The sequence below is a fragment of the Trichosurus vulpecula genome, chromosome 2 (genome assembly GCF_011100635.1).
Source record: "Trichosurus vulpecula isolate mTriVul1 chromosome 2, mTriVul1.pri, whole genome shotgun sequence".
Classification (NCBI taxonomy): Eukaryota; Metazoa; Chordata; class Mammalia; order Diprotodontia; family Phalangeridae; genus Trichosurus; species Trichosurus vulpecula.
The window spans coordinates 23,200,000-23,213,471 of record NC_050574.1 but is presented as its reverse complement, the minus strand read 5'-3'; the positions used below and the strand labels follow the sequence as shown (position 1 = coordinate 23,213,471).

At 47.7% G+C, this 13,472-nt stretch overlaps 1 protein-coding gene across 1 annotated transcript in view; it reads right to left on the bottom strand.

Annotated features, from left to right (window-relative positions):
• Positions 1 to 13,472, bottom strand: part of DNAJC11 (DnaJ heat shock protein family (Hsp40) member C11) — a 74,340-nt gene that overhangs the window by 1,820 nt on the left and 59,048 nt on the right. Inside the window, exons 5-15 of the mRNA XM_036744357.1 lie at positions 12,693 to 12,821; positions 10,434 to 10,556; positions 9,722 to 9,795; positions 8,116 to 8,305; positions 3,948 to 4,033; positions 3,519 to 3,635; positions 2,565 to 2,720; positions 1,898 to 1,967; positions 911 to 968; positions 653 to 795; positions 71 to 200 (exon numbers count right to left, since the gene is read on the bottom strand). Of these exons, the coding sequence (XP_036600252.1) occupies positions 71 to 200; positions 653 to 795; positions 911 to 968; positions 1,898 to 1,967; positions 2,565 to 2,720; positions 3,519 to 3,635; positions 3,948 to 4,033; positions 8,116 to 8,305; positions 9,722 to 9,795; positions 10,434 to 10,556; positions 12,693 to 12,821 (1,276 nt within the window). The remainder of the gene's footprint in view (positions 1 to 70; positions 201 to 652; positions 796 to 910; positions 969 to 1,897; positions 1,968 to 2,564; positions 2,721 to 3,518; positions 3,636 to 3,947; positions 4,034 to 8,115; positions 8,306 to 9,721; positions 9,796 to 10,433; positions 10,557 to 12,692; positions 12,822 to 13,472) is intronic.

Genomic DNA, 13,472 nt, shown 5'->3' with positions numbered 1-13,472 from the left:
GACTGTGGCTTACCATCCCAAAGCAGCCACCACTGGAGGATCAGGGGCAGGATGGGGCAGGACAACTTACATTGCTTTGGTATCCGAAGGGCTTCTTTGTCCGATGCCATCACTTGGTGTAGCACGCCTCGAAACTGGTAAAGCACCTTTAGGCTCTTCTCTTCACCCACACATGGGTCATAAAACCCAGGAAGCCCAGCCTGTGATGAAAGACATGGAAATACCATGAGTCAGCCCTGTCAATGCCCCCAAGGTGTGGCCGGGAAGACGACCAGGGTACCCATGACAGGACACAGCATCAGCATTTAGGCAGGATCAAAAGTTATCCCTAGAAGACTGGCCTCCAGCAAACACAACCATTGGGTCTAAAAGTTCCATCTTCAGCCCTAGCTTCCAATCCAATCCAAGGTCTTTCCCTTCTTATTCTACAAGGATGTGTCTTCACAGCAGCATCTCTGCCAAGTGGAAAAATGAAACAAAAAACCAGAGACTCAAGTCCTTCCTCAAGGAAGCTCTGAGTTCTGGAAGGTTATAAACTACTTTACTGTCTAGGTTCTGTGACTGAAGGGCATGGAGAAATCCTGACACGGGCTCCTGGAGGGAACTGCCTTGTCTTCCTCCCCCCATTCTGTGGGCATGGCAAGGCAGGTACCTTGGAGGCTTCTGTGAGGATGAGTTTGGAGTCCTTCACCAGGCACTGCAGGGGCACAGTCACATCGATCACCTTCACCTTCTCATTCTTCCTACTCTTGTCATTGACAAACTTGCCATACCAGGCGTTCAGGATGATCAGTCCTGAGGAGCATACCGAGTTGGTGCCCTCGCCCCCCTGCCCTCTCCCTTTATGCTCTGATGCTCCCCTCCAGTACCCAGAGCCCCCCTGACCCAAGGAAGCCAACAGTGCTTTTACCCATTCTAGACTCTTCAGCCTCAATTATTCTTCGTACGGATTCCTGCATCAACCGAACCTGCCAATGAACCAAGATGTTGGAAGTCAGAGCTTTCACTGGGTCCCGCAACAGAGAGGAAACCAAAATAAGGAGCAATGAAAATGTGGTGGGGGTGGGGGGAAGGCAGGGGGTGGAAGAGCCAGCCACAAACAAGTCCAAGCTGGGAACCTCAGTGCAGAGCTCCAGCAATGGGACTGCCCTGAACAAGGAGAGCTTCCCCACCTATGTGGCAACCTTAGGGTCAACTCAGGTTTAGGCCAAGGGAAAGTGAAGTGGCCTTCTATAGAGCTCCTGAGGGCTGAGTGTGGAGAAGCCTAGAACGCCTCTAGAGGACTGCCATCCTCCCGTTAATGAAAGATTCACACAGTGCTCCTGAGGGGAGAAAGGAACAGTGTGCCTGGCTTTTAAATATCGTCCCTGCTGCCATAAACTCTTGGTGGTGGAGACTACCATCTGAAGTTCATCAGCCACACAACAGTGGTATTCCTAATGTAAAAGGGCACAGAGAAGACATGATGAATGTGAAGAATTCAGAGAAGCCTGAGGAGACATGTGGACTGATGCAGGATGAAGAAAGCAGAGCCAGAAAAAACGTAGACGAACTGTACTGTAAAACTGTAGATGAACATGGTACTAAAAGTCAGCCAAATGGACTAACTGCAAGGTCAGTCTTGGTCCCTGAGAAGAGTTCTAAAAAAGAAGTGTACATCTTCCTTCTCAGGACAGGGGAAGACTATGGGCTGCAGTCAGATACAGTCACTTGGTCAGACAAGTTTTAACTGTCATGAGGAAGGAGTCAGAAGGGGTCACTGTCGATGGTGGGAGGTGGGGCATAGAAAACAATCATATGAAGAGTCAGAGTCGACTCCCCCCTGCCTGTGATGACAGCAAGGCATGGGAAGGAAGTGCTCTCCGTGACCAAGCGCACGATGCCCTGGGGCACTCACAGCAGATTCTGCCTCCTGTTTCTTCTGCAGAATGTCGGTGGCTGTGCTCTCTCTCTGCTTCTCCAGTTCTCTTACAAAAGAAAACACAAGCCACACATGAGTCATTTGGTATTCCACAGCAGTAACAAGTCAGCCTCCCTGTCAGACTCTAGGTCTGGGGCATTTCCTGGGCTAGTCAAGGTAGCATTGTCCCCGTTCGGTGAGGCACATCTGGACAGCCCACCCATTTGACCTGGTGATGCTGCCCCCCAGCTACTCCACTGGAGTGTGGGGGACACCTAACTCTACTCTGGAAGCAGACCCGACCCAGCAAAACCTTACCAGTGCAGAAAGACTAAATCACGGTAAAGGAGGAGAATCATAGGACTGTAGTTTTTGCTAAAGGTCACGCATACTAACATGGACGTACTGTTGTAATTTTCTTATCGCAAAGTCACTCTGTCTTCATCACCATCCCTTCCCTCTTGGGGATCCCCTTCATTCCCATCAAATGTGGTGGCACTCTAGCACTTCTGCAGTGACTTTGGGCCAAAGGGACTCCAACCAAATGATTCCCATTCCCCATTCTTCATCACGTTCCTCAGGCCTTCAAGGTAGAGCTCACACAGTCCCATAGATGCAGCACATTCCTGGCAAAAGCAGGCCCAGGGAGAAAGGACAAACTCACTTCTCTTTCTGAGCCCTGAGGTATGGTTTGATGACTAGTCGGTGCATGGCAAAGTAGACCACCAGAGGTCCCACGGTGGCATAGAATACAGCGCTGGGAAGAAGCTGATCCGTCAAGTGAATAGGGAAGAAATAAGTCTGGCTGGCTCTGTTCAGCCTACAAAATAAGAAGGAGAAGTCTCAGTTTCCCAGGAAGGGGTCTGGATAAGCAGTACAACTCAGTCACATGGGATAAGTTTGCTTTGGGGCCAAACTCTCCTCTGACTGACCCTTCGTCAAGCCTCCTGCTCCACAAATGTGGGAACCTCTATTGGAGATCTGGATGGCCACAAGGACATCAGCACTAGCTGGTTTCAAGAGTAAAGCAACTGAGGGTGTTCTCAATGGGATGGCAAGAACCATGGCAGGCCGGGCTTGGAACTGTGGGGTATGGATTCTGTTCTAACAAACAGAAATTCAATTGGTGTCATTCACAGTGTCGGGGAGGGAGAGTGCTCAAGGAAGGATGAGGTGGAAAAGATGAACGTTTTAATCTCGGTTTGCCAAGAGCTGAAAGGGAGCAGAGTTCACTTTTGGGGCTCTGGTGCCACCTGCTGGACGAACGTGAGTTTGGCGATCAGAGCCTTGGGATGGGGGGAGTCAGGAAGGGACGCACAATTAGCTAAAACCGATTCATGTGAAAGATTTCTGTGGTGTATGAACAACATTAAAGGGAGACAGCAGAAAAACGCTGTTTACACACCAACAGCACCATGTGGTACAACTAGTTCTAGGCATGACAAAGGTTTCTTTCGTGGTGTGGAAGGGCTGTTTTGTGGATGTCTGAATGGACTCCAGTCACAAGGCCTTGGAACTTCAGCAGGAGCAATGGTCAGGGTCCAGGCTCTCATTTAGTTACTGACCCATCAAAGGCTAGACCACGGGGACTGCTCCCAGACACCAGGATTTAACTTACTTGATTTTGAGAGAGACACCCTGTGGGACTCCCACGCTGACAGTAGCTCCCAAAATACTGTGCCTAGAAATCTTCCTCTCTGCTCCATATTCTACCACCGTCCCAAAGAAACCTGCCCTAGAAGGACCAAACCAGAGAGGGTAAGACCAGCAGAGATTGTCAGTGTTCTCTTTATTCGTTATGGAGAAGGGGGAAAGGAGACAATGAATGACCTTCCCTCTCAATGACACGTCCCTCCCACCCACAGGTACGGTTAGAATTGTCATTTTCCCACTTCATTTAACCAGCAGAGCCAACTACAGCTGGCACCATCGGACAAATCTTGTAGCAACACACCTTATACCATCTGCCCCCAACCTGATCAGAAAATACCTTGCTAAACCAACACGCTTCTTTGTTGGAAGCGACGATGACCCAGCCAGGACTTACTTGAGAGAACCCTTCACACGTGTCTGATCATCATCTTGGAATTTGTACTGATAGCTGATTGATGCAAATGAGTGGGGGATTCCAAGCTTTGAAAAGAGAGGGTGGGAAAGGACACAGGTTAGGACATATAGACCGTTCCTTGGCAACACCAGATGTCTGGCACCACTTCATCTTTCCAGCCTCGCCTCATAAAATGCCCCCTGAGGCACTCTATGTTCCAATCAAACTGGACCACTGTCTGCCCCACACCTTTGCTCACTCACCTCATGCCTAAACAGTTTTTTCCCTTTCCCTCTTTTCCCACTGAATTTCTACGGATCAAACCTCACTCATATATCACCTCCCCCGTGAAGCCAACCAACCCTGACAAGTGGCGATGAATTATCTTTCCTGTTAGATAGCACAGAGCCTTTGAACCTCCTCTGGTGCATTGGTCATGTAATACTGTAAATATGATGTTAATCTTATTGGTGTGTGAGCCCCCCAGGTGACACAAGCTCTGGCCTATCTTTGCGGGCCTTTGCACACAATGGGCAGTTCAAAATGTGTCGAATCCAGGTATTCTGGGGTCTCCGGGTATTGAAGCTGTGACAGCTGCCAGGACTAATGCACTGAGGATAAAAATTCTAGCAATGCACTCTAGGAAAATGAGCTCTGGAAGTGGAGACAAGAGACCTGGTTCAAATCCCAGCTCCAGCATTTACAAGGTAATGTGACCACAACTAAGTCACCTTCCTTCTTGGAGCCTTAAGCCCCTCATCTGTAAAATGGAGGTAACGCTTCTGGCCCCCTTCTCGCTGGGCTGCTGTGTGGAGAGCGCTACAGAGAAGTGAATCATCAGCATCCTGTGCGAGCTCCCCTGAGCTGCTCTGGGCCCCTCAGCAACGTGCCTCCAGTCTGGCCTGCAGCCCCAACTTTGGGCTGCTGAAAAGCCCTCCAAGCTTTGCAAACCATGAATTCTTCTATCAGAATATGGGCTCTCCCAGGGCATTAAGTAGCATCGCATTCAGCATTAGACATTGAGTGAGGACCTCACGGCTTCCAAACAAGGTGTTCTAGAAGGACAGTGTGACCTGGGTTGACCAGACAGGACCTGCCCAGCTGGTTACATCCTCCCCACCAGGCACAGCTGCCAGGCTTAAAAAGGGACACGAGGGGGGGGGCGGAGCCAAGATGGCGGCTGGTAAGCACGGACTAGAGTGAGCTCCGTACCCGAGTCCCTCCAAAAACCTATAAAAATGGCTCTGAACCAATTCTAGAACGGCAGAACCCACAGAACAGCAGAGGGAAGCAGGGCTCCAGCCCAGGACAGCCCGGATAGTCTCTGGGTGAGCTACATTCCACACGGAGCTGGGAGCTGGGAGCTGGGAGCTGGGAACGGAGTGGAGCAGAGCCCAGCCTGAGCGGCGTGGACGATCCAGACCAGAGGCCGGGCGGAGGGGGCCCTAGCGCCCTGAATACGTGAGCAGTTACCAGACCCCTCGACCCACAAACACCAAAGACTGCGGAGAAGGTTAGTGGGAAAAGCTGCGGGAGTGGAAGGAGTTCAAGGTTCGGCTTCCAGCCCCGGGGGCAGCGGAGGTGGGGCAGCTACAGCTGTTGTTACTTCCGGCTCCAGGCCCACCTGGTGGGGGGAATTAAGTGGCGGATCACAGCAGGGGTGCACAGCCTGCCGAAGATCTGAGCCCAGTCTGGACTGGGGGTCCTTGGGGAAGGAGGAGTGCAGCTCTGACAGAGCTGGCACCTCCCCCCCAAACGTAGAACATAGAACTCTGTAATCTACAAGCAGTCATACCCCACTGAAAAACTCAAGTGTCAAGTTAGTTGGTTGGGAATATGGCCAGGCAGCGAAAACGCGCCCAGATTCAGTCTCAGACTTTGGATTCTTTCTTTGGTGACAAAGAAGACCAAAACATACAGCCTAAAGAAGACAGCAAAGTCATAGAGCCTACAACCAAAGCCTCCAAGAAAAACATGAACTGGCCCCAGACCATAGAAGAACTCAAAAAGGATTTGGAAAAGCAAGTTAGAGAAGTAGAGGAAAAATTGGGAAGAGAAATAAGAAGGATGCGAGAAAGCCATGAAAAACAAGTCAATGACTTGCTAAAGGAGACCCAAAAAAATACTGAAAAATACACTGAAGAAAACAACACCTTACAAAATAGACTAACTCAAATGGCAAAAGAGCTCCAAAAAGCCAATGAGGAGAAGAATTCCTTGAAAGGCAGAATTAGCCAAATGGAAAAGGAGGTCCAAAAGACCACTGAAGAAAATACTACTTTAAAAATTAGATTGGAGCAAGTGGAAGCTAGTGACTTTATGAGAAATCAGGATATTATAAAACAGAACCAGAGGAATGAAAAAATGGAAGACAATGTGAAATATCTCCTTGGAAAAACCACTGACCTGGAAAATAGATCCAGGAGAGATAATTTAAAAATTATTGGACTACCTGAAAGCCATGATCAAAAAAAGAGCCTAGATACCATCTTTCAGGAAATTATCAAGGAGAACTGCCCTGATATTCTAGAGCCACAGGGCAAAATAGAAATTGAAAGAATCCATCGATCGCCTCCGCAAATAGATCCCAAAAAGAAATCTCCTAGGAATATTGTTGCCAAATTCCAGAGCTCCCAAATCAAGGAGAAAATACTGCAAGCAGCCAGAAAGAAACAATTTGAATATTGTGGAAACCCAATCAGAATAACCCAAGATCTGGCAGCTTCTACATTAAGAGATTGAAGGGCTTGGAATGCGATATTCCGGAGGTCAATGGAGCTAGGATTAAAACCTAGAATCACCTACCCAGCAAAACTAAGTATCATGTTCCAAGGCAAAATATGGACTTTCAATAAAATGGAGGACTTTCAAGCTTTCTCAGTGAAAAGACCAGAACTGAATAGAAAATTTGACTTTCAAACACAAGAATCAAGAGAAGCATGAAAAGGTAATCAAGAAACGGAAATTGCAAGGGACTTACTAAAGTTGAACTGTTTTGTTTACATTCCTACATGGAAAGATGATGAGTATGATTCATGAGACCTCAGTATTAGGGTAGTTGAAGAGAATATGCATATATATATGCATATATATATGTTTATGTATATATATAAGTGAATGTGTATGTATGCATGTATCTATGTGTATATGTATGTATGTGTATGTATGTGTATATATATATATATGTAAAAGAGAGAGAGCAGACACAGGGTGAGTTGAGGATGAAGGGAAGATAGCTAAAAGAAATAAATGAAATTAAGGGATGAGAGAGTAACTTACTGAGAGAGGGAGATAGGGAGAGATAGAATGGGGTGGATTATCTCCCATAAAGGTGGCAAGAGGAAGCAGTTCTAGGAGAGGAGGGGAGTGGGCAGGTGAGGGGGGAATGAGTGAACCTTGCTCTCATCAGATTTGGCCTGAGGGGGAATACCATACATACTCAGTTGGGTATCTTACCCCACAGGAAAGAAGAGGGAGGAAGATAAAAAAAAAAATAAAAGGCAGGGGGATGATGGAGTGGAGGGCAGATGGGGGTGGAGGTAATCAAAACAAACACTTTGGAAAGGGGACAGGGTCAAGGAAGAAAATTCAATAAAGCGGGATGGGTTGGGAAGGAGCAAAATGTAGTTAGCCTTTCACAACATGAATATTGTGGAAGGGTTATACATAATAATACATGTGTGGCCTAGGTTGAATTGCTCAACTTCTTAGGGAGGGTGGGTGGGAAGGGAAGAGGGAAGGGAATTTGGAACTCAAAGTTTTAAAATCAGATGTTCAAAAACAAAAAAAACTTTTTGTATGCAACTAAAAAATAAGATACACAGGCAATGGGGCGTAGAAATTTATCTTGCCCTACAAGAAAGGAAGGGAAAAGGGGATGAGAGGGGAGGGGGGTGATAGAGGGGAGGGCTGACTGGGGAACAGGGCAACCAGAATATACGCCATCTTGGAGTGGGGGGGGAGGGCAGAAATGGGGAGAAAATTTGTAATCCAAACTGTTGTGAAAATCAATGCTGAAAACCAAATATGTTAAATAAATAAATTGCATTAAAAAAAAAAAAAAAAAAAAAGGGACACGAGGGGACAAGAAAAGGAAGAGTGACCACGGCCTCACACTGAAGCCTGGGACAAGGTGGCCCTTGCAGTCACTTTGTCCCCTGAATCTTACCTGAAAGGCCATGGTGAAGTGGCTGGTCTTTGTGTCCCGGACGATGCTCGTGTTCATGGCTGACTGGATGCCCCATCGCCACTGCAAATAGCCCATGGTGTTCTTATCCAGGTTCCTTGCCAATACAGTGGTCAGGCCAGGCCGGATTCCCCGGGACGAAAACTGCAGAGCACAATTGGTCGTAATAAAGCTGGAGAAGAAGTGACAGGAGATCAGCTACAGTATCTATCACCCACGCTCTCTTCCCAGTGATTCCAGGACTGACCAGCCCTTCATTCATTATAGGCCCCCCGGGTGGGAGGAGGAGGCAATGACTGCAGGGTGGGTTCTTAGTCAATCCTCCATCCGATCAGCAGCTAACACAGCCCAGACACTAGGGCTCGTGGGTGCTGCCTCAGGCTACGCTGCTCAGACACTGACAAGGGGCACCCATTCACTCCAATTTCCAATATGAATCCCCAGCCAAGTCTATGATTTCTTTTGGCATTTCTTTGCAAGTGAGATTTTTAAGAGGACGCCTATGCCACCTTCTGGCTACAGAGGGGTATTTCATGCCATTAAAACAGGCACACAAAGCTCACTCTTATCTCTCCACATTCTCCCCCTCCCTCTCTCTCTGGATGCCTCTTCTGTCTCTCTCCACGCTCTCTCTCTCCCCTGTCCTCTATCTCTTCCTCTGCGTCTCTCTCCTGTCTCTTTCTCTGTCCATCTCTCTCCTGTCTCTCTGCCCTTCTCTCTTTTTCTTTCACCTTCTTCCCTTTCTCTCCCCTCTTTCTTCCCCTTTCTCTTCTCCCTCTTTTTCTCTGTCCCTTCCTTCCTCTTTCCTCCCCTACCCCCCAAGCTTTGAAGGTATCTCATTTGAAAAAAGGAGTAAGAATACTACATTTGGGGAATTTTCTTTGGGAATAAATAAAAACAACACATTTGTGCCTGAAAGAGAACCCATGCCAATTTTCCTCTATGTTATTTCCGTACAAAGTACAGGTATTTTGTATTATTTTTGACCTTGTTCTTCAAACGGAGTTTGCACAGGCACCTTCAAAATGGGGACACTTTACGACCTCACACCTGTGGTTCTGGAGTCAGTAACGGTAACAAAGAGTGAGGACAAAGAGGGGGGACTTGGGAGGCAGTTCAGAGGGTCACAGATAGACCGTAAAGCTGGGAGGGACCTTAGAAGGCCAGCCTGACGCCCTCATTTTACTGATGAAAAAAGTGGGGGGGGGGGGGCCGAGAAGGGAGGATTCAAAGTGAGGGCTTCCAATTCCAAGACCATCATCACTTTTTTAATGGCCCAATCCTCTCTATTAAGGCCTTGGTATAAATATATCTGACAATTGAGCATGGCTAGAAAAACCACAAAGTTCCCCTACAATGGAACAAACCTTTTCTTAGGCCAAAAAATAGAGAACCACATTCTCCTGGTTAACAGAATCATCTCAAATGAAACACAGGGCCCTGAATCACTGCAATCAACTCAATTCAACAAATGTCTATTGCACCTACTATGTGCCTGGCACCATGTGAGGCAACAGGAATAAGAACTCAATCCATTCTAAATCTACAAGGAGCAACAAAACAGACGATTGCATGATATTAAATTTACCATCTTGGTGTAAGGTTACGAAACAGCTTTAGGCCAAATAAAGGGCCTTGAAGGTCTCCCGCTCCAAATTCAAACTGTTTAAAGAGAAAGGAAGAAAAGTCAGAGACATTTTCATCCTGCAGCTGCTACCAAGGTCTCATACAGACCACCCTCCCCCTCAGGGGCTTCAACTCTCACAGCCATTAGACAGCCCCTCTTCCCTCAACCGGGGCTCTGCACTGCAGGGGCTGAGGGTGAAAGCCCAGTGGCAGGTCAGTTCAGCAATAGCACAGCCAGAACCTAGCCTGGGTGACTTTCAAGGTGCAGCTGCCCACTGCGGTCAGCAGGAAGGACTAGGTAGATTTCATAAGGAAAAAAGATCAGTGTCTAGGTGTCTGCTTAAAAAAAAGAGTGCATTATTGCATAGCTCAGTTTCTGGAGGTTAGTTTTTTCTTTTTTTTAAAACTGCAACCTTGGTATTATCTTAGAGTGGTAGAGAAAATTCTTCTATAATTAAGAAATCAGTTCAGCATGGCCAACAGGCCTGAGCTATGTTTGTAGTCTTTGCCTGGAGCTTAGAATCTGCTGTATGCCATGATCTGGCTACCCTCAGACCATTTGGGGGCTAACATTTTACTGAACAAAATGGTCTCTACTGAACAGAGCCTGGGCAATGCCCAGCAAACAGTCAGTGATGGGCAGAAAAAAGGCCTGGCCAATGAACTACTCTTACCTCTCCCCATCCCTTTGCAGAGGTCACTCGCCGGAGGGCAAAGTTAATGGAACCTCCTCCATTCCCATTCTGGGTCGAGAGGCTTCCAGAGAGGATGGCTGTGTCTGTTGCTGTCAAGGGTGCCTGGGAAACAACATTTGCTGGATGAACCAAAGCTATAAGCAGTTCCAATTAGAGCAGCCTAATGAATATATCATAAATACACAGTCAAACCTGCAGATGACTCCCGGATCAGCAGCGTATGGCAATGTGTGATCACTTAAACTGCTCACTTTTCTCAGGTTTTCTCACCTGGCTAACTGGACTGCCTGGGACCCTTGAGTTAACATGCTCCGAGTACCTTTCATAACCCAACTTCACAAGGCCATGCATGGGAAGCCTCCAGGAAGAGCTGGGCTCCTACTGTGCCAATCTGTAGTGACACTTTCACTTTACTGCCCTGGGAGCACTATCTTGTGACTCCTCGAGACTGTCCTGAATGCCCAGCATCTGGCCTCCCCAAGGGCTTCTGGACAATTTTAGGAGGACCATGAGCTTCCTAGATCAGTACCAGGGTATCCGGGGGAGCTGTGCCTGATGGCCTGCTGTCTTCTGGATGGACCTCCTGCAGAACGGTGATTCCATTTGTTTTCAGTCTAGCACTGTGATTTTGCTGGGGTGGGAAATTCCTAGCATCACAATCTCTTACACTATGGCAGATCAGCAGCTTGTGTTCACCCAAGGTTTTGGAAAGCTGCCTGGGGCACTGAGAGGGGTTCAGTGACTTGCCAATTATACAGCCAGTATGGATGGGAAGGAAGACTTGAGTCCTGGTCTTTCTGATTCACAAGCCAAGCCTCTATCCACTAAGACATGCTATCTCTTCGCCTAGCCAAATTACAGCCCAGGAGACTGAAATACAGTAACCTCAGGACAGAAGTCTACGTAGAGAGAAACAGAGGAGACTGGTGGATATCCAAGGGACACCAGACTGCATCTGAAAATCTCCTCTCAGGGCCCTTATGGCATTTGGGCATCCACCGTGGACTCGGATTTGAAGAGTGAGTGGTAATGGGGTACAAAGCACCTGTGTGATGGAGATCAGTCACTCGGTCCCTCTGGCTTCCCCCTCTGCCCTGGTGGAGGAGGGCCCTTACAGCTTTCAAGCTGACCACCACCAGAGATGACTGACCAAGCAGTCCCAAGGCCTTCTGCCATTTTACCTAGCATATGTTTGTACTGGCTTGTCATGAACAAACATGGCATTTTCCCTCAGAAGAATGGGATTCATTCTTGTCTTTGTAACCTGGTTGCCTAGCACAGTGCTCAGCACCTGGCAGGTCTTTGTTGAAGGATTCAGTCCAATATTTGTACCTATTAAAATGTCTGAAACAACACCATCACAAACAAGGTTCAGCTGTGACCAGAGAGTTTTTGTTTTTTATACATTTTAAATATAAAATTATAAATAATATGTAATATTTAAATATTTAGGCATAAAAACAATATGTAACTACAGAGTGCAGCAGACAGAGCACTGACCCTGGAGTCCAGAGACTCACTTTCACGGATTCAAACCTGGCCTCCAACACCTATTGGCTGTATGATTTGGGGCGAGTCCCTTCATTCCAGTCTGCCTTAGTTTCCTCAAGTTCAAACGGGGATGATAATAGCATCTACTTCCCAGGGCCATCAGGCACAGCTCCCTGGATTCCCTGGTACTGATCGAGGAAGGCCCTAGAGCCTTGGTCCTCCTAGAGCCGTCTAGAAGCCCTTGCGGGGCCAGATGCTGGGCACTCAGAACGGTCGGGGTGGGGTGGGAGGGGACAGACGGTGCCCCCAGGGCAGTGAAGTGAAACGGTCATTACAGTTTGGCACAGTAAGAGCCCAAGGCTTCCCGTGGCCGTGTTAACTCAGGGGTCCCAGGCAGTCCAGTCAGCCAAGTGAGAAAACCTGAGAAAAGAAGAGAGCAGTTCAGGGAGCGCACACTGCCATGCGCTGCTGATCTGGGAGTCATTTGCAGGTTTGACTGAGTACTTATGATATATTCATTAGGCTGCTGTGAGGATCAAATGAGAAAATATTTGTAAAAAGCACTCAGCACAGTGCTTGGCAAACAGCAGGTATTATATCAATGTCAGCTGCCATCCTCCATCATTATTAAGACCAAGGTTGATAAGTCCAGCTCTTTCTTCCTAACAAAGCTGAGACAGCCCCCACTTCCAGCTGCTCAGTGCCAGGGGCCTTCCCTGCATTGGGCCAGGTGATGCTAGACCTTACCTCGATGGACTGGGAAATGTGCATTTTGTTAATTTCAATCCGAGGAAAGCCATGCCCAGGGCCATCTTCATAATCCTCATCATAGCGGTCAAAGAGGTCAGTGGCATCTACTCCGATGCTGATGGTTCCCTGGAGACAGGAAAGACAAGTGGTGAGATCAGACGACTGTGCCTTCTGTGCACAGCCAGAAAACAGCAGCTCTCTCAGTGTCCCACAATATTTCACAATTACTTGGGGACCCAGCAGGGAGTGCTTCTCATGAGCATGGAGATCACAGTTCAAGAAAAGGAGACCACAGCCATCAAGTATCACAGACACTAAAGCTGAAATGATACCTCGAAGCTGATCTGGAGCCAGAGGAGCTGAGTTTGAACTATAGCCTGAGAATGCACTGAGTTGTCACCTGGGTGACACTCCTGGCCTCACTCTCCTCAGGCCCCTTCCTATTCTAGATCCAGAAGCCTAGGATCACCTACCTCATTTCACAGATGAGGAACATGTTAGCTAACTTGAGAATACATCACATTTAGAGCCTGAAGGTTTTTTTTCCACAACAACCTTAAGTTGTATCACTCCCATCTCAAAGATGAGCAAACTAAGGCTCAGAAAGGTGAAGAGCCTTTGCCCGCACAAGGGTCAACATCAGAGATTGATTCAAAGACAGGGCTAACTCCAAGGCCTGGGTCCTTTCCACTCCAAAACGCTAGCTTATTTTAAAAATAAAATTAAAATTTTATTCAATTTTCAGGTCCATACTCTCTTATCCCTCATTGAGAAAGC